This window comes from Silurus aristotelis, assembly GCF_946808225.1.
Source record: "Silurus aristotelis genome assembly, chromosome: 25".
Taxonomy (NCBI): Eukaryota; Metazoa; Chordata; class Actinopteri; order Siluriformes; family Siluridae; genus Silurus; species Silurus aristotelis.
In genome coordinates, this window is record NC_139598.1 from 5,691,693 (window position 1) to 5,719,374 (window position 27,682).

At 36.7% G+C, this 27,682-nt stretch overlaps 2 protein-coding genes across 4 annotated transcripts in view; one reads left to right on the plus strand and one right to left on the minus strand.

Annotated features, from left to right (window-relative positions):
- Positions 1 to 16,717, minus strand: part of jph1a (junctophilin 1a) — a 34,510-nt gene extending 17,793 nt beyond the window's left edge. The window contains exons 1-2 of the mRNA XM_083530267.1: positions 16,112 to 16,717; positions 14,354 to 15,089 (exon numbers count right to left, since the gene is read on the minus strand). Coding sequence (XP_083386393.1) covers positions 14,354 to 15,089; positions 16,112 to 16,490 — 1,115 coding nt within the window. The 5' untranslated portion in view covers positions 16,491 to 16,717. The remainder of the gene's footprint in view (positions 1 to 14,353; positions 15,090 to 16,111) is intronic.
- A 3,498-nt stretch (positions 16,718 to 20,215) lies between these two features.
- gdap1 (ganglioside induced differentiation associated protein 1) lies at positions 20,216 to 27,360 on the plus strand. 3 transcript variants are annotated; one of them, XM_083530306.1, is made up of 7 exons: positions 20,216 to 20,293; positions 20,573 to 20,727; positions 21,659 to 21,851; positions 23,552 to 23,725; positions 24,947 to 25,041; positions 25,163 to 25,277; positions 26,029 to 27,360. In XM_083530306.1, exons 2-7 carry the CDS (start codon positions 20,578 to 20,580, stop codon positions 26,400 to 26,402), a joined length of 1,101 nt encoding a protein of 366 aa, XP_083386432.1. In that variant the 5' UTR covers positions 20,216 to 20,293; positions 20,573 to 20,577; the 3' UTR covers positions 26,403 to 27,360. The 3 variants fall into 3 exon arrangements, with proteins under 3 accessions (XP_083386432.1, XP_083386431.1, XP_083386433.1); XM_083530305.1 differs by lacking the exon at positions 20,216 to 20,293 and having other exon boundaries at positions 20,487 to 20,727; XM_083530307.1 differs by lacking the exon at positions 20,216 to 20,293 and having other exon boundaries at positions 20,496 to 20,727; positions 26,050 to 27,360.
- The last annotated feature ends 322 nt before the right edge of the window (positions 27,361 to 27,682 follow it).

Consider the following 27,682-nt stretch of genomic DNA (forward strand, 5'->3'; position numbering starts at 1 on the left):
ATATTAATGCAAAACAGAAAGTTGTGTGACCTTGTGTCAATTTATTTTGACCTCCTTTACACCTGCTCACTTATGCAGTCATGTGGTAGCAGTGCACTGGATACGCAGGATCTAAAACTGCAGGTAATGTTCACATCAAACAGCAGAGTAAAAAAAAAAAGATCTCAAAAAAGATCTCATTAACTTTGACCATGGCATGATTTCTGGTGCCAGACAGGCTGGTTTAAGTATTCCAGAACTGGTTGATCTCCTGGGGTTTTCATGCACAGACATTTCAGCCAAGGAACAGAAATCTGAGGCTGATTAGCCAGGTTCATTGAGCCTGTGCTCAAAAGCCAGCCCAATATCACTAGTCAAATTTTTTTTTTCTCTGATGATCAGGACAAATGTTTAACATATTTATAGACTAAGTAGGACTCTGTGTTCATTAAATAAGAATTCCCTTGAATCTATTTAAATGCATTAAAGCCTGGATTGTAGTTCTAAAAAAGATCTTATTCAATGAAGAAGTACAACCAGTTTCGAATTTTCACACACACAAGACCTTCTGTTCGATTTTCAACCCAACACAAAAAGCTATTATTTAAAAGAGTGATGGAATTATGAAGCTGAAGTTTGACCTAAATCCATACCCTAAACAGACCATTTGGAGAAAAATATTCATGTTTATAGGCATGCTGGAGGATCGGCAGGATGTAGCTCCGGGGATAAAACAGTCTGCTATTGATTTGATTTCAATAGCCAATTTTGTTGCTTTGTTATGTGTAGATATGAACAAAGAGATTCATTTCCTCTCGCTACGCTGTTATTTACAGACAATGGGAAAGTGTTAATTTTCTGAAAATATGTGAAATCATCTAAAAAATGTCAAGTCAAGAAAATTGACCTGCTAATGGTCTAGTGGTTAGGATGCGGCGCTTTCACCGCTGCGGCCCGGGTTCGAGCCCCGGTCAGGGAACCAACCCCAGCCATTAGGGTTGCACAAGCCTTATTGCCGGTCCCAAGCCCGGATAAATGGGGAGGGTTGCGTTAGGAAGGGCATCCAGCGTAAAAACATGTGCCAAATCAAACATGCGGATGGTCCGATGTGGCGACCCCTAACGGGAGAAGCCAAAAGAAAGCAGTAGTCGTTGATAGCTTTAAGCTCGTTAGATGATCTACAATTGAAGGACTGACATGACCTGAATTATAATAGCACCCAATTAGTTTAAAACATCTATCTGTAGTTGTAATTAATTTGTTCATTAAATTCATTATGAATACTTAGATAGAAGCGTTTTAACATACACCGATTACACATAACTTTATTACCACCTGCCTGATGTGTTGGTCCCCTTTTGCCAAAACAGTCCTGCCAAGTTGAGCATTAACAGCATTAACTTCTTCAGCAATTTGAGCTACTGTCCCATGTGGTCCGATCCAACAGACCAACCTTCGCTCCCCACGTGCATTAATGAGCGTCGGCCGCCCGTGACCCTGTCACCGGTTCACCACTGTTCCTTCCTTGGGGCACTTTTAATAGATACTGACCACTGCAGACCAGAACATCCCATCAGAGCTGCAGTTTTGGAGATGCTCTGACCCAGTTGTCTAGACGTCACAATATGGTCCTTGTCAAACTCAAATGTTTAAGCTTGCCCATTTTTCCTGCTTCTAACACATCAACTTTGAGGACAAAATGTTTGGTGGCCTTATTTATCCCAACCACTAACAGATCGATCGATCGATCGATCGATCGATCGATCGATCTATCTATCTATCTATCTATCTATCTATCTATCTATCTATCTATCTATCTATCTATCTATCTATCTATCATCACTTCAGACTTATAATTTAAGGTGGCAGTAACAGAATATGTCAGATACAATCAAAATTTTAATGCACATAAATTACATTTAGCAAAATCTGCTGCCTGGAGCAGCATTAATCTGGGCCACTGTATGCTTACAGATTCATTCATTCATACCACAAAACAAAAATTTATATGCAGGTTAGGCACCTTAGCAAGTGGCTGCCACTCTCATATGTGTCTTTTGAACATCCCATACCAAAGTTTAGGGTGGTAAAGGTTAGTAAATCTAAAATATTTTTGTGTGGAATGTTACTTGTATTCAGAGCCCAGCTCCGATGTTGCCTCTTACAATGAACTGCACTTAATTCATATTTGTGCGTTCGGATAATAATGTAACATTTGTTAGCGATCTTGTTCTTAGCGACTTGTGTTTTGATAATTGAACTCTTCTGTTGTTTTCCTCATTCGTACAGTACTTGTAAATCCTTTTAGAATTTAATTTGATGGTCCTTATTTATCGTTAACATAAATTAAAATGCTACCGCATTCCATTAACCATTATTTGGGATTCATACAATTCTTCTAAAAAAAGCTAGCAATTTGAATAGAAAAGCTAAAAAAAAAGATATTTTTTTCTCTCTCTCTCTCTCTCTCTCTCTCTCTCTCTCTCTCTCTCTCTCCCTCTCTCTCTCCTTTTTTTACACCCACAGTTTCTGTAAAAAAAAAAAAAATACAAGTGTGTAACAAGAAGAGCAGAAGAATCACTATGGCAACACTTTAGCGTCCATGCACAAACACTGACCCTCTCATCATTCTCTCACACACACACACACACACACACACACACACACACACACACACACACACACACACACACACACACACACACCTACCGGTGTACTGAACTGAATTCAACACCCTGTATTCACAGATTAAACCTGGTGAAGAAAGGGTCACATTGCCTGGCAACATTGTGTGTGTGTGTCTAATTGCTCAATCAATTCTTGCCCACTTCCATTTTACTCCCCCGTCAAAAGAATAGCACAGAATGGTACTTGGTTTTCCAGCTGATTGATCTCAATCACAAAATAAACAAACCCATATAGCCAGCCAGACACACGCACACACACACACACACACACACACACACACACACACACTTATACACACACACACACTCGCACTGTGGTGGGAACAAACAGTTACTGAGATCTAAACTTCAGCTACCTCAGTGGTAGCTATGGCAGATTTGAAAACACATACATAACTGCCAAACAAACCAAAATCATGTCCTTATACTGCCTGCGTTTCGATCTGCTATCAACTAAGACACCAAAAATGTAGTTGGTCTCAGAGTTTGTGTAATTACTAAATGATGGCGTAGATGTCACAGGCTTCGCGCTATTCATAGAGAGCTAAAATCTTTAAAGGGTTTGCTGCTGAGAAATATTTTTGTACAGTAATGCACACTCAGCACAGTATCACTGTCCAGGACAAAACGAGCCTGTTAACTAACTAACTAACACTCTCACTGTGACAGGCACACACACACACACACACACACACACACACACACACACACACACACGGCTAGCAAATTTGGATTGGATTTTTTGGTTATTTTCACTTTTAATATGACTCTTTCAATAACTATATTCAGCTATCGGGCCCATTCTTTATAGTACTTAGCATTGTTTATTTCTCTAACTGCTGAAGTAGCATGCCTAGCGGTCTGCAAAACACATTATGCTATTCATACTAATTCTATTTTCAAACAACTGTGTTCCTTGTGTTCCTGAGAAGACTTTGATTACAGTGAATCAGGAAAGTATTAACGGTGCTTCACTTTTTTTTACATTTTGTTATGTTACAGCCTTATTCTTAAATTGGATTCAAATCAATATTTCCCTCGAAATTCTACAAACAATACCCCATAATGACAATGTGAATGATGTTTTCGGAAATCTTTGCAAATTTATCAACACCAAAAAAAAAAAAAAAATGTTGTTCTTAAGTCTTTTAAAGTCTTTTTGAGTGTGATGCTAAAAAGCTTGGCACACCCAGTTTCTCTCATTCTTCTTTGCAGAACCTCTCAAGCTCCATCAGGTTGGATGGGGAGCGTCGATGCACAGGCATTATCAGATCTCTCCAGACATGTTCAATAGGGTTCAAGTCTGTGCTCTGGCTGGGCCACTCGAAGACATTTGTCCAGTAGCCACTCCTTTGTTATCTTGGCTGTGTGCTCAGGGTTGAAGTCCTGTTAAAAGATGAACCGTCACCCCAGTCTGAGGTCCAGAGCTCTCTGGAGCATGTGTTTATCAAGGATGTCTCTGTATATTGCTGCATTCATCTTTCCCTCGATCCTGAATATCTCCCTGCCGCTGAAAAACATCCCCACAGCATGATGCTGCCACCACCATGCTTCACTGTAATGATATAATGTTAATACCAATTGGTTCGAATACAAAAAAGCATCAAGGCGAATAATTTATACACGCACAACCTTTGTGTGAAGAGTAGCGTACGCACGTTTCCAGTTCCTTTCTGTGCGTATGCTACTCTTCACACAAAGGTTGTGCGTGCTATCTATGTCCCCAATTCCCTTTTTCAGAAAGTTTCCAAAGTTTGCGATCGTTTCAGACTAAAACATAAGGAAAACTCCATACATTGCTTTTACCCTTTTTTAAAGTTATTTTATTTTTATTCATATTTATTTTTATATTTTTTATTTATGATATTTTCTTTTTCAGCAATAAAAATTTAAATTTTTCTAAAAAAGAAAAAAAATTACTTGTTCACTTTAAGAGACCCATCTTATTTTCTCTTGTATATTTCTTATATATATTGTATATTGCTCTTTAAATAAAGGAAAAGTACTTCTTATCCGATTACTCTACGGGACTAATTAGTATAATACTTTATTAGTATTAGATTAGTATAATCTCTCTCTCTCTCTCTCTCTCTCTCTCTCTCTCTCTCTCTCTATATATATATATATATATATATATATATATATATATATATATATATATATATATATATATATATAATTTAACTGACACCATCCAAGTCCCTGTAAAATGAGCTGCTATAGAAACCATAATGTACAGTATTAGAACAAATACGTTATGATTTAAATGTGATTTGTCTTGCAGCAAGAACTTTTAGAACATCTGCTATAATACATGTACATATTATATACACAGTAAAATATTAATATATAACACTAAAGTGCATTTAAAGAAGCTCATAAAGACATTGAATTGTGTTTTTCTAATCACCACTGATGATTTTAAAAAGCAAAATCAAAAATAACAAGCATCATTATGATGTCATTGATCCCATTCTAATGTTTCTAATAATTTTTTAATTTTACTTTAAAGAATAAACATTTAGGTCTATAACTGTTTCTATATTTTACGGAATAAATAATCATATAGATGTCATGGTTGTACAATATAAATATATACAACGTTTATGACAAATCTACAGTATATTTATCTGTCGTATATAACAGTTTTTGCATACAAGTGTCCAACAGTGAACAGTTAATAACCTTAAAAATGATGGAACTGTAATAAATGGACATTTAGTGCCACCCTAGATAAGAATAGGTTCCCTTCCGAGTCAGTTTTTTTCCTCACACCACCTCGTTTTTCTTTGCCACTATCGCCACTGGCCTGCTAATTAGGGACAAACCTATAAGCGACAAACTAATAGGAACTTATGTATAAATGTAAAAGTTATATTTGTAATGTATTTAGTTCTGTAAAGCTGCTTTGGGGCAGTGTCCATTAACTGACACACTGTTTAAACTGAATTAAATTTATACATATATATTTGATTAACAGACACACACACACAGCCTCAATCAGTAGTGATGAAGTAGTGTTTTAGTGTGCACTTGGTTGTGTATTTCTGTCCAGTGGTGATAAGCTGCCTTGCCTTATTTAGTCAGCCGGGGAGTGAGGAGTGTGCTGACACACCACTGCATTTTAAAAACACACGCGCACACACACACACACACACACACACACACACACACACACACACACACACACACACACACACAAACACACACTTGCACTGCACAAACACCGGAGAGAAGGCTGAGGGCTTATTGAACAAACACTTTGCACGCCACATGTCCTCTTTTTTTAGATTTATATTTCCATCCAAACACTTCTTACTTGAAAACAATGAATGGTGTTATGTTTCGATCGGCCACTGTTCTGTACAATATCCTGAACAGAAGTGACAAGATGATGTCATAAAAACAGAGCCGGCCAAGCATACGGTCGTGGAGTGTCTGAAACACACAGCTATGGGCTACATAACATACCTAGTATGCGTAATATATACATAATGTTGCAGAGCAAAAGAAAAACAGGAGTAAAAAAATCCAGTGGAAACTAGAAAGCAAGCAAACACAGGAAATGAGGTGCTTGTAGAAATATGGAAATAGCAGAAAGTAGGTAACACCAGAGAGCAGCGACGGTTGAAACTAGAAAAGATTAAGTATGGCTCTTATCAGAAGAGGACATGCGAGACGGTACGAGGGAACTGAGAAGCTCTTGGGATTGAATAGGGCTTTATTAGTGTCAATATGATCCTCTTTTTTATTCTTACGCTTACCACATATTCCACGGAATGAATAATGAAAAAATCATTAAAAAAGCTTTATTTTAAACATATACACATTAGACAAAAATATATATATATATCTCTATTTTTATTTGCGATTTAGTTATTGATACAACAGTTTCTAGCTGTAAGATGAATGAATGCACAGTCAGGTAGGTAAGAGTTAATTTTCACATTGTATTAAAGAGGACTAGAGTTGTCTGGCTATCTACACTAAAGCTGTGTGTGTAACAGAGTGATAGTGTTACATGGAAAGCAGATCTGCACGTCCTTCGTAGCCTTACACACATTCGCTAACCTTTCATGTGAATACTTTGGTAATATAACTATAACTATAAGTTATAATAAGGACAATAATCTGGCCGTACTGTCCATTTTAGCAGTACTACAAATTTGTTTATTCAAAGTAAGTGTCATTGAAAAAGTAGTTTTTTCCCCCCATTACCATCATTGTGATTTGTCCCTCTTAATTCTCTTTTTGAGTGCTCGTTTTGAGTGCTAGGATTAGCGTAAATCATTTTGGCTTTCGAGGACTCAAATCTGTGACCTTGTATTTCTCTACACAACATATCCCCAGTTTATCCGTTCTAAAAATTGTCACTGAGCTGTGTGAGATCTGCAGACCTGACATCATTACATTGATTGCAAAGCAGGTACTCATTTTTTCCCCTATTCTCACTGCGATTTTTTTTTGCATGAAAAAAAGTAATAATTCTAATATAAGTATTACATTTTCTGCCTGAAATGTAACTGCGCTGAGGTTTATGTTGGTCAGTTTGAACTCCAATTGCCAGTCAGAGATCAGAAACTGAATGCTACATTAAATCCCTTTGTAGAAAGAAAAAACCAAAATTGATTGTGTTCTAACCGTAATGGTCTTAAATCTGTTAAAATATTATTATTAATAAGAACAAAAAATGACAGCAACAATAATAATAATTTTCTTCCCTATAACCAGACATAATGGAGGTAAAAAAAAAAAATGAACCAGTTAGAGTGTAATGTTTTATAATGTCTGTCCCACGATTCAGTGATCTAAAACTAATTTAGAAAATCTTAAAAGATTCCTATAATCCTAGCAAATTTTTTTCTTCCGATAAAAATCAGTCTCTTCCTCACTCTTTCCTGCAGTGTGACTTCCTACGCTGACCGTCAAAGCCAAGAACCAATAGGATCGCCAGACCTGATGATGCAATTAGCGTGACAACTTCAAACCACCTCAGGAAAAATGTCCAAACTAGTCAGTTGGACAGTACAGCCAGAAGAGAAACCACTGAGTTATGAAGGAAAAAGGAGTGTTTGTATAATGTCCTGAACAAAATTAACGCTACTGATTGTTTTTGTTTGTTTGCTAGCTACCCTTAGTGAGAGAACGTGAGTCTGAACGTGTCACGGATTGATGACGTAAAAAGTCTTATTCTTGTGGACGGCAGTTTTTGACTGTCATACAGTCAGGCATTAGGACAATTTAGATCCTACAGTGTGACATAGGGATCATGAAGTCTGATAAAGAACATTTGCAAAAGACTACTAAAAATCGCACAGTGTGTCCTCGGCAAACTCATAATAACATTTTCGCCGCAAAAATACCTTTACATACCATTATCCTTCTTGACTTAATAAAACAGTGTAATAATTGGTGCTTTGTTTTTGGTTGTTTGAATATTCGACTACAAAACTAATATCTCTTAGTTATAGATATTATATAGATAGATATTCTGAATGCACATTCAGTGAAGTAGTAAAACAGTTTTTTTTTCCCAATCTCATGAGTGCAGTAGAACATGCTGAGTTATCAGCCAGATACAAACTACATATTACATACTATATACATTTTTATTTAATTTTTTTGTATAGCGCTTTTAACAATGAACATTGTCTCAAAGCAATATGTAATATATATGTAATGCATAGTTCGGTTTTATTTTAAGGAACTGTTGTACTAGTGTAAGGAACGAGTGTAAATCAAATTCTTCTACATCCATAAGCCTTCTAACACTATAGCCTTTGCTGCAAGTGTGTAATGACACACCACAATATCTTGATGAGGTTCAACAATTTGTCTGAAAACTTCTAGAAAGGTGAAAATGGGGTAAAGGTAAAAGGTGCTTCATACTTGTCACATGTACTTTACAGTAGGGCTGCAACAACTAATAGATCAAATCTGCTGAAATCTGTTTCCCTTATCGATAGGTTGACGGCAAGATAACACAGCCGCTTGCGAAATGGCGGAAAGTACAGCGTCAACCAGCAACAGGGGAAAAAAAAAGTGTGCATCCAAAGTCATCCAAAGCATGGGAGCATTTAATATTAAATGCAACAAAGAACAGAAAAGAAAAACACGCTGGTGTCAAAAATGAAGGCAAACCTTAGCACTGTAAGCAGAAACTGTAAAATCCTCATCATGTGAAAATAGTACAATTTAATAAATTGCTATTTATTAAACTGTTTGTTTGCAACTTCAGAACTGTCGCACTGGATTTGTTCTGTCGTGACTCGCTAGCGGCAGGTTGCGCAATCCGTTCGCGAGCGACATAGTGATGGATTCAATTAAAACGGTGCGTTTGTCTTGTATAATTTGTAAAAAAAAAACGTTTGTCTACTACATCAGTAACTTATCTGCTTTTAAACGTGATTTACTGCGGCTTTACTGCGTTCAAACGCTTGTTTTTAATGTTTGAATATTTCATTTATGCATATATCATTTATTTATTATACAAAATGTTATTAACTATATATTCTTAATGATTATATCTTCACAACTGAACAAAATGTCTGTGTATTGTTTAAACAAAAATTGTCAAAACTATGTTGTATTATATTCATATTAATTTTGTAAGCATGATTGCCAACTTGCTACTTGTAATTCTAATCAAAAACAATACAAATGTTGATTTACACAAATTTCTTGACCTCGCATAATCAAATGTTTTTTTTGTTGTTGTTTTTTTTTTTTACAGAAAGAAACAACCCTCTCTCAACTCACTTTTCAACAAGCAGCAACTATAAACTTCAAAATGTCTAAATTAAAGATAGTTAAACTCAATATGTGGCTTTTGCATGTTTTAAAGTACAATTTTATACAAAATTGTTTTTTTAACCAGATAAATATGTAATAAATAAATAAATAATCATGTGATTAATCAATTATCAAAATATATTTTTTGCATTTCCCAGTGATGTGGAAAATTGGGGTCAAAGCACAGGGTCAGCCATGATACAGCACCCCTGGAGTACAGAGGGTTAAGGGCCTTGCTCAAGGGCCCTAGAGCGACAGCGTGGCGATGTTAAGGCTTAAACCGCCGACCTTCCGATCAGTAATCCAAATCCTTAATCACTGAGCCTTCTGTTCTATTCAAAAGTTCAAATGCTGATTTTGGGTTTCCTAAAACTTCCTTCCAAAAATATTCAAAGTCTCGTTACCCACTGATGTCATGACGTCTGACGTTTAAGCGGCAGTTCAACCCTTTCTTGATTATTTTTTATTTCTATTAATCTTTTTCCACACTGTCTTTTTGTACAGAGCATTTCATTTCACTTTCTTCCCTTTTTTACTTTTTGGCCTTTCACTTTCTTTGCATTCTTTTCTCACTTTCAATAACAGGACAAACTAATGAATTATCTTATAACCAACTGGCTGGTTTATTAGTTACTATATTGGTACACCTAATAAAATGAATGTGTCTGACTAGTCAACATTGTTTACATAAGGTGTTCCCATTGTCGAGAATGTCGTGAACAGAAAGCAGTTGGTTTTGATGTCTCAAATGACCATTTAGAATGTCATCGAGTCTTTTTTATTATATCTGTTTACAGAAAGCTGCATTATTAAACTAGTGTATTTCTTCATTCTTTTTTCCCTTCTTTTTATTTATTTATCCATTTAGTTGATTTATTATCCTGTAATAGTATTATGTGTGTGGAAAATATTTCTTTAATAAGCTTTTGTTGTATTCTATTAGATGAATAGTTTATAGTGGATAATACTTATAGTGCATGTATTGTGGATGATACACCCCACCGAGACCTGACATGAACACGAGTCTTGCTGTAAATGAGCATTTTAATGACACTGTAATATAAATCTAATGACCCGTGTGTGTGTGTGTGTGTGTGTGTGTGTGTGTGTGTGTGTGTGTGTATGTGTGTGTGTGTGTGTGGTAGGGAGTAACCCTAACCCTAACCACACTCCTAAGAGCACTGAATTTCAAGCTGTGTGCGGTTAACCTATCTCAGGTCACATACTCATATACACACACACACACACACACACACACACACACACACACACACACACACACACACACACACACACACAGCTGGTACAGTGTGTTTGCACATACTGTTCTATAAGCCCACATGTTATTCATGCAATGCATAATTTAATGTATTATACAATACACTACATGAAACTGCAAGCATTTTTCTGAAGTGTGTGTGTGTGTGTGTGTGTGTGTGTGTGTGTGTGTGTGTGTGTGTGTGTGTGTGTGCTAATCAGGATGGCATAATCATATTGATTGGATGATCTTACACTCACCTTCCCTACCACCTCAAACACACGCCACGCACAAACTCACTCCTACACATGTTAATGAAGTCAATAACTCAATAGCTAGGACATTTACTGGCTGAGAACTTCAGCAAATTTCAGCTTCCTTCAATCAATGTTCATTACTTTCCTCTAATAAATCACTAAACAGTCAGCTTTAATTGTTTGCTTCATTTCTTGTATTCATGTTTATATACTGATATTTATCAGTGTAGGCTTGTTTTTATATGTTGCATGTTTCAGACTTGCAATTCAAATTCTAATAGGAAACTAAAATTTGACACCGTTTACAACCTTAATGACTATTTAACATTTAATTTAAGTCCAAACTGATGTGATTATGCCATATTAGAAACGCAATAAAAATCTAGTTTAAATTTGATATCGCAGTTTTATGTCACTAAAGTAGCCCAGGCAATCTATGCAAAACATATAGACGTAATTCTTAGGAACAGTTTTATACTGAAGACACTACACTTCAAAGCTTAAAGGGCTTCATGACCTGCTTATAACGCCAATATTAGTCACACTGACTGCAAACCAGTATCAAGTTATTTAGAGGCTTAGTTCAGGGTGGGCGCTGGTTCAACTTAATAAAGTGTAGTTGTAAAATACTGGACTGTGTCTATAACAATTTTTTAGCTTTAGCAACTTTCCTCCCCTAGGCATAAAAAAGGGGGATATGCAAACAAGATTGCAAGAGTGTTTTATTCTTGGCCTATCTGGGATGTGAGGAAAGGGAACGGGGAAAAACAAATAAATGGATTGCAACATAACTGAATAACAGCCCGCACCATTTACAGTAACCATTTACACTCAGAATCAATTCTAAAATGGGTGCATTTGCTTTAAAACATCTATCTATCTATCTATCTATCTATCTATCTATCTATCTATCTATCTATCTATCTATCTATCTATCTATCTATCTATCTATCTATCTATCTATCTATCTATCTATCTACAAGCTGAATTGCATCTGAACAAAAAAGAAGTAGGGAAGTGAAAAGAGTAATTATGACAAAAAATGTCATATAAATAAAATATTCACTACTAATATACTAGTATAATACACTACTGTAGTTCTAACAATATACCGTTTATCATACATCACTCAAAGTATATTCAGGTTGATGTTGTACTTAGTTATGTATATATATATGTGTATATTCTAGGGTGATTTATTTAAATACATTAAATGCATAGGGCAGTAAGTAATAGTACTATACTAATATTGTAATGTTATACTTAGTACTACTAGTTTAAAACATGTGCAAGGAAGCAGTTCCACTTGCAATTTACTACTTATTACATTGTAAAGACACATTATAGTAAAGGTGGGGATACTTGGTCAATTACGTTTACAGAAAGCATGGTAAAAATTAGCAGCGATTAATATTATGCATAGCAAATGTCTGTCTGTCTGTCTGTCTGTCTGTCTGTCTGTCTGTCTGTCTGTCTGTCTGTCTATCTATCTATCTATCTATCTATCTATCTATCTATCTATCTATCTATCTATCTATCTATCTATCTCTTTTGCTGTATTTCTTTTACTGCTATATTATTGTATAGTATTGGAATATGGCAATATGGCAAAATGGAATATAAAGCAGAAATGGCATATTACATTACAGTAACACTACACATTATAATCAGTATTGTGTAGACAATAGCATAGTGCTCCTATAAACGTACCTATTTACTTGGTCATCGTGTATTATGACTTGTAAACATCCCGAGCTGACTCAGCAATTTAAATAAAGCTGTAAAGCATTTCTGTTTTACCTTTGGAGAATCGACCGAATCTATTTACAGAGCGCAGTGCATAAGAAACTGATACATAAAGAGATCGAGTGGTGTACAAAAACAAGTGTGTACCGCATGCTAGCCTTTGCTGAGTGTTTAAAGTATGATATATAAATTATATCTCTCCCTGAAATCCCAAAATCCCTTTCAAATAATTGGTTATTTAGTGATAAGTAAATGGGTGGATAAGAAATTCTGCCTTTCTAACATACAAATAATAATTAGATGATTATTTATTTGAAAGTCGATTTTTTCATTTTATTTTAAACGATAAATAATTCAGAAATAAATAAAGGTGCCACATAAAGCATAAAAAGTCACAGCTTGGTCTAGTTAAACCATTAATCGGGCAGCACATAGGCTCTGCAGCCCATAATGACAGAATAATAAAAGACACATTGTCTATAAAATGAGTCAGAAATATCCATTGGCTTTTTGCTTGTATAATGTCGCTGCATGTGTAAGTTTTCTTACATGTTTTCACTAATTCTGCTTTGATCAAAAGGTCATTTTAGGCTTTGAATAGAAAACGCTACTAATGAAGTCACTGGTTATTGATGCGAAACAATTTTCAACGAACGTGCATCCAACAAGGAGAACTCCCACATTTTTCTGCGGCTTAATAATGAGACCAAAGTAATCAAAGCATTGGTAATATAACATGGAAAACTTGTGCTTTTATGTCTATTCGTTTGACCGAGGCCTTTATCCAAAGGTCAAACTGACATTGTGTGGTTAATATATAAATAACAAAACCACTACTTATAAAAATCATTGAATTGGTGTTTGGTTTTGCTTCACCACGGTTCTCTGGCAACCCTGCATTTGTTATGAAGTTATAGCCAAGTTTTAGTCACGACCTTAATGTCCTCTGATACACAACAGCTACCAGTCTGGGAGGGCGGAGTCAAACGTGAAGATGACTGATCCGCTGTGACAACTATACAACATCTGAATTTGTTCAGAGAAAAGTACTTATTCTGTATTATCGTACATCAGGGATCTTATCAGGACAGATCCAATGTGAATCTGATCCACCAAACCAACCAGTAAGCAACAAGCAATCAATCATTTTCTATGTTTGTGCACAGTTGTGTCAAGTGATGTTTGAATCTGTACAAAGCTGTGTGTGGTCCAATGCTTCTCCATTTTAGTTCCACCTGCCACCAATATATTTACTGTTTGCATTCAATGTCTCTAAATGTGTATGGCGACATTACAGAGAAAAATAAAGCCTGCCAGGATGCAGCAGGTGGTAGTACAGCAGTGGGGTTTGTTATTGTCTAGCTTAAATATGACTGATTAGAAGTAGGGAGGTCTTCCCATGTAGACATTAATGGTTTCTGTGACCTCCAGTCACAGTTGACTGCGGCATTGTTGGGATTTGAACTCACAATCTTCTGAAAAACTCCAAAGTTTCTTGATAGTTGCTAGATTTGAACTCACAACCTTTCATTCCCCAAGACAGAAGCCTTAGCAATCAGTATAGTTTATTCAATTAAAGAATATTACTACTGCAGTCATCTGCAGTTTTATGGTACCCTCATGAGGCCACCCACCTTGACACTGCAATTTCCACTTTGGTTCTGGCGATGTTGGCCGCTCTCTTCGCTCCCTCCACTGCTCTGTCCACTTTCTCTTTGGTTTTGGGATTTTTGAGTGGAATTAGCTGCTTCTTTATCCCTCGGACCAATATGTTATTTTTGTACTTCCCTTCTTCCCGGGTTCCGTCAGGTAAAATAGTGCAGCCATATCCGTGCCGTTTGTTGTTCAACCACTCCCCTTCGTATTTGGTGCCATCCGAGCGTTCGCTCACTCCAAAGCCGCTTCGCTTGTCGTTTTTCCACTCGCCTGCATAGGACTCTGTGACTGTGGCATCCATTTTGTCTTCTGTGTCTACATTGTCTTCGGTGTCGGTCTTTTCCTCGTCCTCGGCGTCGCTTGAACTGATTCGGCTCATGGCGGAACTACGCGTCGAGCTGGGCTTGCTCGAAATCGAACTTTTCGATTCGGACTTCCGCAACTGGCGAAGGCTCCCGAACAACGACCCACGCCGGACCAAGTGGTGTTTCTTCTTCACGCCATGAACATTTAAGACGAAGCCACCTCTTGCGTTGGCTGGCAGGTTAGCCGCCTCATCCTGCAACAGCACAGCGCCGTTGCTCTGCATGCTTCTTAGGGATGACATAGAAGTTCGCAGAGGGGAGCGAATGGTCATGGCAATGCCATACGGGACGCTCTGTCTCACGCCGTAACCGTGACGCATCCCACCTATCCACTGGCCTTGATACGTACCTACAAAACAACACAATGTCTCACATTTTTATTATGGATCTTCACAATTGGGACAATTGCATGGAAATGTTAAATTCTTCTGTGTCTTTATCGGATTGGGCAACATCTTGTGAGCATCTCATTTCACGATTCATTTAATCATTCACTCAATGTTCATGTGCTCATTTCGAACTTCTGGGTAAACAAAATGACTTTGCTTGTTTGACGCCTTGAAGTCACAGTTTCAGCCTAGCCCTTTTAGTTCTGTCTACTTGCCACTGTTCATTTAGCTCTCTGGAAGCATTCACTCCTTCCCACCCCCTCAAATCTGTGCATTTTGGCAGCGTAACCGATGATTCATAGCTGTAATTGCGTAAATAGCTCTTAGCGTGTAAATTGCGATTTGCAACATGAAGGCAAAAAATGAAATAAGGGTTCCACTTTTCCAGTTTTTTCCGATTTACAAATATGAAAATTACAGTTTTACCTGAATCACATTTACGCATGACAAAACTCTTTTGGATTCACCGTGGAGATTATCTGTATTTTTTGCCTTCAAAAGTCTCGTTCACGCAATTCTTGCACTATTTTATCTTATTTATGAGTTAATTCTTATTATTTAATTATTTAATTCTAAGTCTAATTTTAGCTTTATATATACCCTTGAGAATTAATACACTGTTTTTTTTGTGTGTGTGCAATTTATAAAAATTTATATTATCCAACCAATTAAACCAATATAATAGACATAAACAAATACTGTATATCCTTATGAATTATTTTAGTATAAATCAGTTCTAATAATTTATCCTAAAGGGACAAGACTGACAATTTTCTGGACCAACACTTGGTGCTTGGTGTCATTTTGTCCAGTGGGATAATGTTAGACACCATTAAAACCATTATGGTTAGACTGGTTCAACTTGTACAAAAAGTTACAATATCAAATACAAGGATTTTTTATTAAGTTTATTAATTTAGGTCTATTTTTTTTTATTTTATGTTTATTATTTTATTGCCTATTAATAGTGATCAGTGCTCACCTCCATCCTCATAGGTTTCCACCCCGTATCCGTCTTGCAGTCCGTTATTCCAGGTGCCATCATACCTGGCGGGTGATTCCCGGGTCTGGCGCACTCCGTACCGGCCCTTGAACCCATGACTCCACTCGCCGCGGTACTCCCAGCGGCCCTTACGCTCCACGCCGATCCCGTGCCGCTTGCCGTGCGCCCAGTAGCCGCGGTACGTGTTGCCGCTGGGCCACGTGTACACACCGACTATCTCGAAGCCGTAGGACCACGCGCCGCTGTACTCGCCCTGGCCGCGCGGTCCCGTGCACACGCCGTGACCGTGCGCCTTCCCGCCCTCCCAGCCGCCGCAGTAAGTGCCGCCATCGTCGAAATCGAACCGGCCGCCCGTCATTCAGAAATAAAGCACAATCCTTATTGTGGGTTTGGGGTCTTCTTTGTCTTGTTTTTCTGTTCCTTTTCCAGCGTGTGTTTTTTTTTTTTTTTTTGCGGAATAAATAAATATAAACGGGAGAGTGTGAAGATGGATGTGGGGCGGCTGGCAGGGTTGGAGGGCGTGTGAGCGTGTGTGTGTGTGTGTGTATGGTAGAGTGTGTGAGTGAGTCCGAGTGTGTGAATGAGGAGGCAGCCTGCGTGATGAATTCAGGGTTGCCAGATTGATTTGTTTCACCTCATACAAAGCACCTGCTGTCAACAGGTTCTATTATCGCCAATCTTGACCTTCAGTTTGATTGTTAGTGTCAAGAAGTTGTGTACTTCTTAAATAAGGTTACACCACACGTCATTTGCACTTATATATATGCTTTTTAAAATATAATTTCAGATTTGTTATGACTTTTGCTAATTTGTTGCATTTTCTGATAAGAAAGAAAATACATACCTTTATTCGTCCCATTCTTCCACAGTGTGGAAATTTCTATACCCATGCCATGAACAGAAACTTATATTCTATGTCCCTAGTGATAAACTGAATTTAATGTCAAGGTCTTCTTGTGCATTTAGTTCATTATATTGTTCATAGTTGATCTCAACAATGAAATGAAGGCCAGAAAGGTGACCTCATCACGTCTTTAGTTGCACTGACACCAAGGCACCTTCACAAGAAGAACAAAAATGCCTCCTTGATTAACACAATGCATAAAGGACCAGCAGTGAGAATGCAGCGTGGAGAACAAAACACTGCAATGTTGTTTGGATTACAATGATACCAAGATGTTATTAATATCAGGATAAAGAGGTGCACTATGCACATATTGACCCCATCAAAACATTACTTTTGATATATATATTATGAGCCATACATGTGCTGATTAGGATAAAGAAGTAGCCACCTTTACATTATAACCTGTATATAACTTTTTAGACAAAAGTATTTCAATATATATTCAGGGTTAAATCACATCACCATTCACACCAGTCAACGGTCAACCAGTCAAACAATATAAATACATGACATAAAATAATAAAACATGGTTTTATTTACCTCAAAGTTTTAGTGGGAAAACATCGGAATATCATGATTTGTTTTCGTGGTTATGGTGCAAGAATTATTACTGCATTATTGTATGTTAGTCCAAGTGTGATGGAATGTACATTTATTTGCTATTGTGCTATATTTATATAGAATCACACAATACCTATAAATATTTATTTACAATTGTGCAACAGCATTATAATTATTAAGTGAATTTTTATTTACAATTTTTTTTTTATAATGTAGGTTTATCATAATTAGTAGTTATACTATAAGAAAATTATGATTATTGGAACAATGTCAGTGTTTCCATTATAAATCACAAACCATTGTCTAAATTACAAAAGTTAGGTAGAATTTTATTGATCACCCATTCATTTACATTTATACATCATTGTGTATAATCATTGTGCCGTAAACATGCAAACATGCCTTATGACTACTGGGTGTAAAGCAAGCATGCCAGATAAGACAATGTTTTGAAATCAAGACAAAAAAAATGCATATTTGTTTTTATCTGTGTGATCATGTATAATTCTTCTTTTTAGCAGAATTTTAAATGTCATCATTTTTTGCAGCTCTGTACAACACTGTGGTTCAGTCGCTGTTTGATTTATAAAATCAAATACAGATCAGCTGTTGATTTCTGTATTTTATAAATAGAATGTCCTTTACAATTTTCATTAAGATTTTTAGTAATACACAGGACTTATATACTTTTTAGACAAGCAGTCAAATATAAATATCTGTATTAACAGCTGTCCTCACTATTTTAAATATTTTGTATTTATTATACTCTTGGAATATTCTCTTGGAATATATTAGTGCAGTATGTCAAAAAACACATCATTCATAAAGTTTATATCAAGTTAGGCTATGATATGTTATCATATTGTAAATTGTTTTCATGCACAATGACTGTTAAAGAAACTACATACCTAGTAACATACCTACTACATACTAACTACATACCAAGTTATAGTAACACAAAGTGAAGCTCTATGAGAGCTATAAGTTCTCTCCAAAAAATGATAAGCTACTGGCTATTACAAGTGCTCGAGAATATATATATATAGTTACAGCCTTATTTCAAAATAGATTAAATAAAAAAAAAAAAAGATGTTTGAAATCTTTGCAAATGCATGACAAATAAAAAAATGAAAGAATCACATGCCTTTGCTCAATACTTTGTTGAAGCATCTTTGGCACCAATTACAGTCTCAAGTCTTTTTGAGTATGATGCAACAAGCTTGGCACATCTTTTTTGGCCATTTTCCCCCATTCTTCTTTGCAGAACCTCTCAAGCTTCATCAGGTTGAATGGGGAGCGTCGATACACAGCCATTTTCAGATCATTCATGCATTCATCTTTCCCTCGATCCTGACTAGTCTCCCAGTTCATGCCGCTGAAAAACATCCCCACAGCACGATGCTGCCACCACCATGCTTCACTGTAGTGATGGTATTGGCCAGGTGATAAACGGTGCCTGGTTTCTTCCAAGCATGACGCTTTGCATTCAGGCAAAAGAGTTCAGTCTTTGTTTCTTATGGTCTGAGAGTCCTACTGGTGCCTTTTGACAAACTTCAGGTAGGCTGTCATGTGCATTTTACTAAGAAGTGGCATCTGTATGGCCACTCTACTATATAGGCCTGATTGGTGGAGTGCTGCAGAGATGGTTGTTTTTCTGGAAGGTTCTTCTCTTACCACAAAGAAATGCTGGAGCTCTTTCAGAGTGAACATCAGGTTCTTGGTCACCTCCCTGACTAAGGCCCTTCTCCCCCGATCGCTCTAGGGAGAGTCCTGGTTGTTTCAAACTTCTTCCATTTACGGATGATGGAAGTCACTGTGCTCATTGGGACCTTAAATGCTGCAGAGTTTTTTTTGCAACCTTCCCCAGATCTGTGCCTTGATACAAGCCTGTCTTGAAGGTCTACAGACAATACCTTGGACTTCATGGCTTGCTTTCTGACATGCACTTTTATGTGTGGGATCTTATAAAGACAGGTGTGTTCCTTCAAATCCTATCCAATCAACTGAATTTTACCACAGGTGGACTCCAATCAAGTTGTAGAAACATTTTGAGGATGATCAGTGGAAACAGGATGCACCTAAGCTCAATTTTGAGTGTCATGGCAAAGGCTGTGAATACTTATGTTTATGTGGGTTTTTTTTGTTGCTTTTTATTTGTAATACATTTGCAAAGCTTTCAAGCAAACTTCTTTCATGTTGTCATTATGGGGTATTGTTTAATCTATTTAATCTATTTTGAAATAAGGATGTAACAAATGTGGAAACACTTTTATAAATGTTGTACTACATTTGTTTAAATTGCTTTTTTCTCATTAATCTACACGTAGTACCCTACTATTGACAGAATTCTGGAAATGTCTGTGAATAAAAGAAAAACTAAAATATTACACACAAATATAGTATATAGTATATACATGTGTGTGTTTGTGTGTGTGTGTGTGTGTGTGTGTGTGTGTGTATGTGTGTGTTTAATTACACTGTATTTATATATAATTGTCACAAAATGTACACTTCATCAACTTTCAATTTCTATAAACATTCTATGACCAGAACTGTAAAACAGGGGATACAGTGACATCTGTTGGTAAATTGAAGTAGTGTCAGTAAAATGTAGCGGATATTTAATGTAATAAACGTGTTTAGATGAATAGCAACGGTTTTCTAGAGATTACTTCGTTTTATGTAAAAAATAAGTGGGTAAATAATTTTTTTTTACTTCCATTAAACCCTATTATTAACTATTTTTCGAAACCGAGGAACAAATCGAAGGTCGGAACGGATGTTGTGAGGATAAAAATCCGGGGACAACAGACCCGCTTAAATGTATTTTAACAATATATTAAATAAAATATTTTTTCAATATAATATTATTGTACTGTAAAAGCATTATTTCTACCAGTCAGTAAAAAAAAAGAGTAGAATTTGCGTTTTAGTTGCATGCGTAAATTCCTGTCCGTATTTTTTTTTGACAGTTAAAATGGCGACGCAGGATGAGAGAGAATCTTTTCTCCACGGAGAAACAGGTGCGGAGATGCTGAAGGGCAGCGAGGAAAAGATGGAGAGCACCAAAAAGAGCGAGTCGAACCTTGTTCTCTATCACTGGACGCAGTCATTCAGTTCGCAGAAGGTAATTGGACATGAAAGCATGATAATGTGTATAGGGATTGTGGAGGTCATTGCAATAATGGGGAAAAAACAACAACAACAACAACAAAAAAACAAACAAAAAAAAGGAGCTGCATTATGGCATATGGTGGTGCTTCAATATCTACAGTTATTACATTAAATTCAATCACAAATCATATAAACTAGAACATTTTGTCTCCAAAATGGTGACCCAATTCTTTTTTCCTATACGCTGCTTACAAACCAACTGACCAAACCTCAAAATGGCGCTTTCAGTAGTAAATACTGAATAGGTTGTGGTTACAGACAAACTCTAGGTGTTAGTTATTTATCCATTCATTCATCCATCCATACATCCTTCCTGTTCGTCCATCCATCCATCCATCCATCCATCCATCCATCCATCCATCCATCCATCCATTTTCTGTAAACACGTAATATTGCTCAGGCTCAGGGTTCACTTATATAACAGTTCTTTGCAATGTATGTTTTAACGAGGTGTAAAGAAACCAGAGGACCCTGAATGAATCCCTACCAGAACAGGAAAGCATTCACTGAAAGAATATGTGAATCTCCACACAGTCTCGATCTCTGGATCAACCCGAGGACCGTCGAAACAGGCCGATAAGGCTGCATGCCACTTTCTGGCGCACTGTGCCCTCTGTTTTCAGAATTGTGATCTCCATATTTTCATGGCTCCAACCTGAATTTGATCCTACGTATTTCACTCGTTATAAACAGTTTTTGTAAACAAATATTTATATATTGGAACAAATTAATGCAAACCATGTTAATCCTTGATGGTGAGAAAATCAAACATGCAATTATCAGTTGCAGCTATTAACTAACCCTTACAAATGCTCTATATTCAGCCATGGATTCCTGCCAAACATCGAAATGATCCCAGGCTTCTAACACATTGTGTGTTGCAGGTGAGGCTGGCCATAGCCGAGAAGGGTTTACGGTGTAAAGAGTTTGACGTGAGCTTGCCTCTGAGTGAACACAATGAACCATGGTTCATGCGTCTGAATCCGGCCGGTGAGGTTCCTGTTCTGGTACACGATGGTCACGTCGTCTGTGACCCAGCACAGATCATGGACTACTTAGAGGAAACTTTCGACAATGGTAAATACACTGTCACAAGCCACACAATATGTGTCCTGATCAGAGGTGGGAGGTAACGAATTACATTTAATCACTGTAATTGAGTAGTATCTTTGTGTACTTCTACTTTTTTAAGTGGTTTTTAAAATCTATAAATTTAGTATGTTTTGTTTGAAGTATTGTATTTAACTACATGTCTGGTACTGAGTTAAAAAAATAAATAAAAATAATGGGTCTGTCAATCGATTCAAATATTTACTCAACTTAATGGCACATTTTTATCTGTTCTAAATGTACCTTAAATTAATAGTTTTCAAGTTTTTATACTCTAAACATTGGCACGGACAAATGCGGATGATTTACACAATTGTATTTTTATTATTAGTAAAACCATATTCAACATGGAGCAAGAAGACAAAATTCTTGTAAATGTTTGAAAGGAATTATGTTTTTAATTACGTAAAATTATAACGACACCAAACAGAACTTTTGCTCTGTTTCCACACGGACGGTTTTAATTGACGCATGTGTGCACCATGGCTCTGATCCATAACCACGGTAGATGGCAGTAATGCTTTACTTTTAGAATGCGATCCACCAATAAGGAAGAAGAATCATGGCGGTTTTTGGTGTTTGATTTGAGATTTGGCGCATCAGTAAAACAGATGTTTAGTAATGAAAAAAATAATAATTCGCTGGAGTTTATTATTATTATTTTTTATATCCGAGTAAAGAAAGGGCGTCATGAATAAATGGTTTTAATTTCTCCTTTATATATATATATAATTTTTATTTTTTATTCAAAATGATCAAATGTAGAGATGTGCAGTGCGATATATATAGTTTTTTTTTGACTGATAACTTTACTTGTACTTATTGTAGGAAGATTTTACTGAAGTAACAGTAATTTGACTTGAGTAGAATATTTTATTACTCTTTCCATCTCTGGTCATGATAAACAGATTTTCTCTCAGAAAGCAGTAGTGTAGTAGTGAAAATCTGACTTCAGCTATAATACTGATAATAATCATGATATCAGCTATCATTCGTTTGTCATTGACCAACATGATATTTATATTGAGTTATTTGACAGACTCCTAATATCATCCTGTGTATAATTTTTTTTATTCAATCCCCCTTACTTTTTTTTTACTATTTTATTTATTTATTTTTATAGTTTATTCCGTTTGTTGCATGTTCCCCATTATGTTCATTACAATTTAAGATTTCCCTTCGAAATTATATATATGTTAAACTTTGTTTTATGTTTTTAACACCACTTTAAGTTGATCATGAGCAGATATTGGGATAAAGGTGACTGTATGGTGAGTGTGTGATTTGTTAGTGTTGTTTTTGAGATGGCAGTTTGTAATTTTAGAGCCCTCTGTTGACTGTGTAGCCCTGGGATCCTGAGTGGTGCAACAACAAACTAAAGTTTCCCCTATTGCTTGAATATCATGAACACATGATGGTAGGTATTGGGAGCGAAAGCTGCGCTGTCTGGGTGGGATGACAGGCAGAGCTGAGTATTTTATTCTGGCCAATTTCAGGGCCAGAGGGAAAAAAGTGTAAAGAATCGAAAACTGGAATTAAGCACTAGTTGCCTTTGTATGGTTAATAAAAAATTACAAACTGCACGGTCTGCATCAGCATGTTGGAATAAATGACATTCTATTAAAATAGAAATTTAGAGTGTGTCTGTGTTTTATGCTGCGATTCAGAGAACACTCCCAAGCTGATTCCAGACACAGGGAGTACATATTATCACCGAGTTCAGCATTATCGGGAGCTGCTGGACTCACTGCCCATGGATGCTTACACACATGGCTGCATTCTGCATCCTGAGCTCACTGTAGACTCTCACATCCCGGCGTACGCCAACACACGCATCCGCGGTAAGAAACGCACAAATATCTGCTTACCGACTTCGAGTGTTAAACCCACTGCAGAATAGATGGTTTGTGTTTCCTTCAAACTGTTAATGTGATGAATGTTCCCACAGGAGGCTCACAACATGAGCTAATGCCCACGGTTCCATTGTTTTAAACAAATATCCTTTGATAGATTTGAAAATAATCAGGAAAGTGTTGAGTGCAACAATTTGTGCACCCGTAGTTAGAAAAACCTCTGCAGGGAATAATACAAAAGTACATTTTACAGTTTGTTATAAAAAAACAAACAAACATGGAATGTAGCATGTGGCAAAATATTTGCACCAGTTAATGCAGCTTTCCTACGTTTCCAGTAGAAGCTAATAGCTTCTACTTTTTGTATTTTTTTTGAAAAGAATTTTCAATTTATTTTAAAACATATACTGTATATAACAACAAAAACTGTCAACAAACAATGGCCAGCTTTTACAATGCTAGTGAAAAAGAATGCAAGAATAAAAAAAAAAAAAAGATAAATAAATAAATAAATACAAAACAAAAAATTATAAAATAACAATAATAAAAATAATAATAAAATAAAATCACATGCCAAAACTCAAAATATTACTTACAAAGACATCAATATAATCGAGGAATGGAGTTCAAACTTGGTAAAAAGCTTCAGTAGTCTGATGAATATTATCTTTTTTTAATGCTTGCAATACTGATAGTGGATTTTTCTGAACTTTATTAAAAAAAAATGTTCAAGTCCTTTTAAAACTTAAAACATGTAAACATATTTAATAATAATATAGTGCTTTCCATGTGCTCTCTCCGAACACACGTGGTGTCAATAATTTGCCTCTTCTCAGGTTCTCCAGCAATGGACACAACCCGGAAAAACTATCTGTAAGGATTTTTGCCGATAGTTCCAGCAAACAAAAAAAGGTCCAGCTGTTTTTTTACCTCTTCAGTTATAAAATACATTCCGCAGATCCCTCAGGACACATTTCTGATCCGCATCAACCTTTTTGGCTCATTATTTAAACAGGTTCAATAATATTCTGGTTTTTGGAGTTGCTTTTTCATTGTAAGTCCGGGTTGGCATTCTTTATTACTGAAATTATTAAAAGCTTTGAATTAATTGCATTCAGTGTAAGTGATCTTTATAAACGTCGATAAAATGAATATTCCTATTTGTTATAACTATTTTTTATTTTCGTTTTTTTTTTCCCCCTCTCACAGCGCAGATCGGCAATACGGAATCTGAGCTGAAGAAACTGGCGGAAGAAAACCCTGAGCTCAAAGATGCTTATATCTCAAAGCAGAGACGTCTGAAAGTAAGAAATGTCCACTTGCTCTAAAATAGATTTTATAAGGTTTTAATATTAAAAGATATTTACAGGGTAATGACACACGGGATGCGAGAAAAACGAGTGAAATCCATATCAATGTGTCCAGACAAAGCTTTTCGATCACGACAACATGAAATATCTGAAGAAGATCCTTGACGAGCTGGAGAAGGTGATGGATCAGGTGGAGACGGAGCTGCAGAGGAGAGCCGAGGAGACACCAGGTAAAGTTACTTTTAAATTAAAGGTGCCGTTTGTAATTTGTTCAAATAAAACAAATACATATACATTTCTTAATTTGCACTAGTACATACAAATATTTATTAACTGGTGATACTCAATATTGCAGTGCAGTGTATCAGTGTGTCAGTTTCTCAGTCCCACCCCTTTTTTCTTAAGAGATTGTGCTCATTCAGCCATAAGGGTTTTAGTAAAGTCAGGTACGGTGAGGAGGCCTGGGGTAAAGTCATAGTTTTATCCCGAAGGTGTTTATGGCCGTGGGGGCGTGGTCAGGATTGCATATTAAGTGTAAGGCCGGAGGAAATGATTGGTCAGGATCACGCACTGATGGGTGGTTCGACTGATGAATGTTTTTTGTTGCAGTGAGCATAGCGTTCAGTAGGGTTGCAGTCTATAGCAGGCCATTAAAAATTCATATAAACTATATCTTAATGGAGCTGGCTTTGTACACAGGGGAATTGTGACACCGTTTTGGGCCTCCTAGTTCAAGGGAAATGAAAATTTAATTGGATGTTCCCACATCCGAAGGCATCCTATACAATCGTGTGCCTCCAAATCTGTTTGGTGTAAACCACATATGGCTGGAAATGTCAGGTGTTCCAATACTTCTGTCCATATAGCGTAGCTTTGGAATATGTTTTTCATTGCACCTCACATTCCGCTTATATTTTAAGATTTGAGGTTAAAACCAAAGGATTCAGTATTTGCACCATTTTTTTTTTATGTACCTGACAGTTCACCTCTCACTTTCCATAGAGGAAGGAACCCAGCAGTCGTGGTTGTGCGGCGAGTTTTTCAGCATTGCTGACGTTTCACTTGCCGTCACGCTCCACCGGCTCAAATTCCTCGGTCTCTCACGCCGTTACTGGGGCAACGGTACGCGCATCAATCTGGAGTCCTACTACGAGCGGGTCCTGGAGCGCCCTACGTTCCGCAGGGTCCTCGGAAACGTCAACAACATCCTCATATCCGCCGTGTTGCCAGCCGCTTTCAGAGTGGCCAGGAAAAGAGTGCCCAGCTTCATCGGCACTACAATGCTAATCGGATTATTGGGAGGCGCGACGTATTTTGCGTTTCTCTATTTTAAAAAGCGACTGCTTGTGTACTAAAGTAGCCAGTCATGGCTTCCTCGGTTATGTTTTTATTTCGCCAACCCTATGCATATACTGTATAGTATAAGTTCAGGATTCTAAAAGAGACGAGTTAAGGGTGAAACGCACAGCAAATTATCATATGTGTGAATTTATTCATTAATAAAGACTCAATTATATGCATGGATATACTCACTATAGACTCAAATTAATTCACCAAATTTGACAGACTCCCTATTTTTTTTTTTTTTTACATTTTCCTAATACCTCCTAGTACTGTACATATTTTCAGGTTTTGATTGGTTCAGTTAGGTCCATGAAGCAAACAAGCTGAATAAGAGAAACTTGTAGCACTTGGGTAATGTCTGATATATACAAATATATGAAAAAACAACAAAAAAACTATCTTTCAAAGAATAAATTGCCGTTTATCGTATAAACCAGACTTTAGTATCCAGAGCATTGACAGGCTAAACTAGCTTTAAAACTTGGCTAGTAAGCACCAGCAATTACTGTGCACCAAAGGTCAGTCCTTAGCCTTGTCAGGGTCATCGATTTTTTTAAGTTCACTGGATAGTACGATTAAAAATTAGAATAACGAAGTCAATATTAAAAACATCCCCCACACACATCTCTCGAGTGATATAGCGGAAGCTGAGGAACTGCCAGAGCCTGAAGTTACACATTGTCATGTTTGTGATGTTTGTATTATAGTCAAGTCAAGAGTTAAGAAACTTCATAGAACTACATAACAGAACACAGAGCTAAGGACTGAAACGAGTTGTAATCGCCACATAAAGTGCAACGTGTGCAACCGAGTGCAAACAGTGCAGACAAAAGACAACACGTGAGACTGATACACCGAAACACAAAATAGTGCCGACCAGTAAACCTGCTGGATAATGTGTTAAACAGTACAAAACATTATAGCTCTGCTACACATGCATTTTGCAATACATTTGATTGATTCATCAAAGCGGTGTGTGTGTGTGTGTTGAGATCCTTTGCCGTCTCATGCTAAGGAGTGTTCAGGAAATACAGTAATTGTGAGAATATATTACAATAAGTACATTAACCACTTTTAAATTATTTAAGTTTTGCGCAAAATGTGTAATGCACAGTACTTAAGTACTCAGCTCGTGCCGGTAAATCGGCTGTACTGTTATACTGATTATGATTTATAGTGCGCAATATAACATCGTCAGAACACCCGGGCGAAAATAACAACGTTCCTGTTCAGTGTCCCATGACAGCATGGCTGTTTCCTCTCTAATGTATGTAGCTATGCATTTAATTAG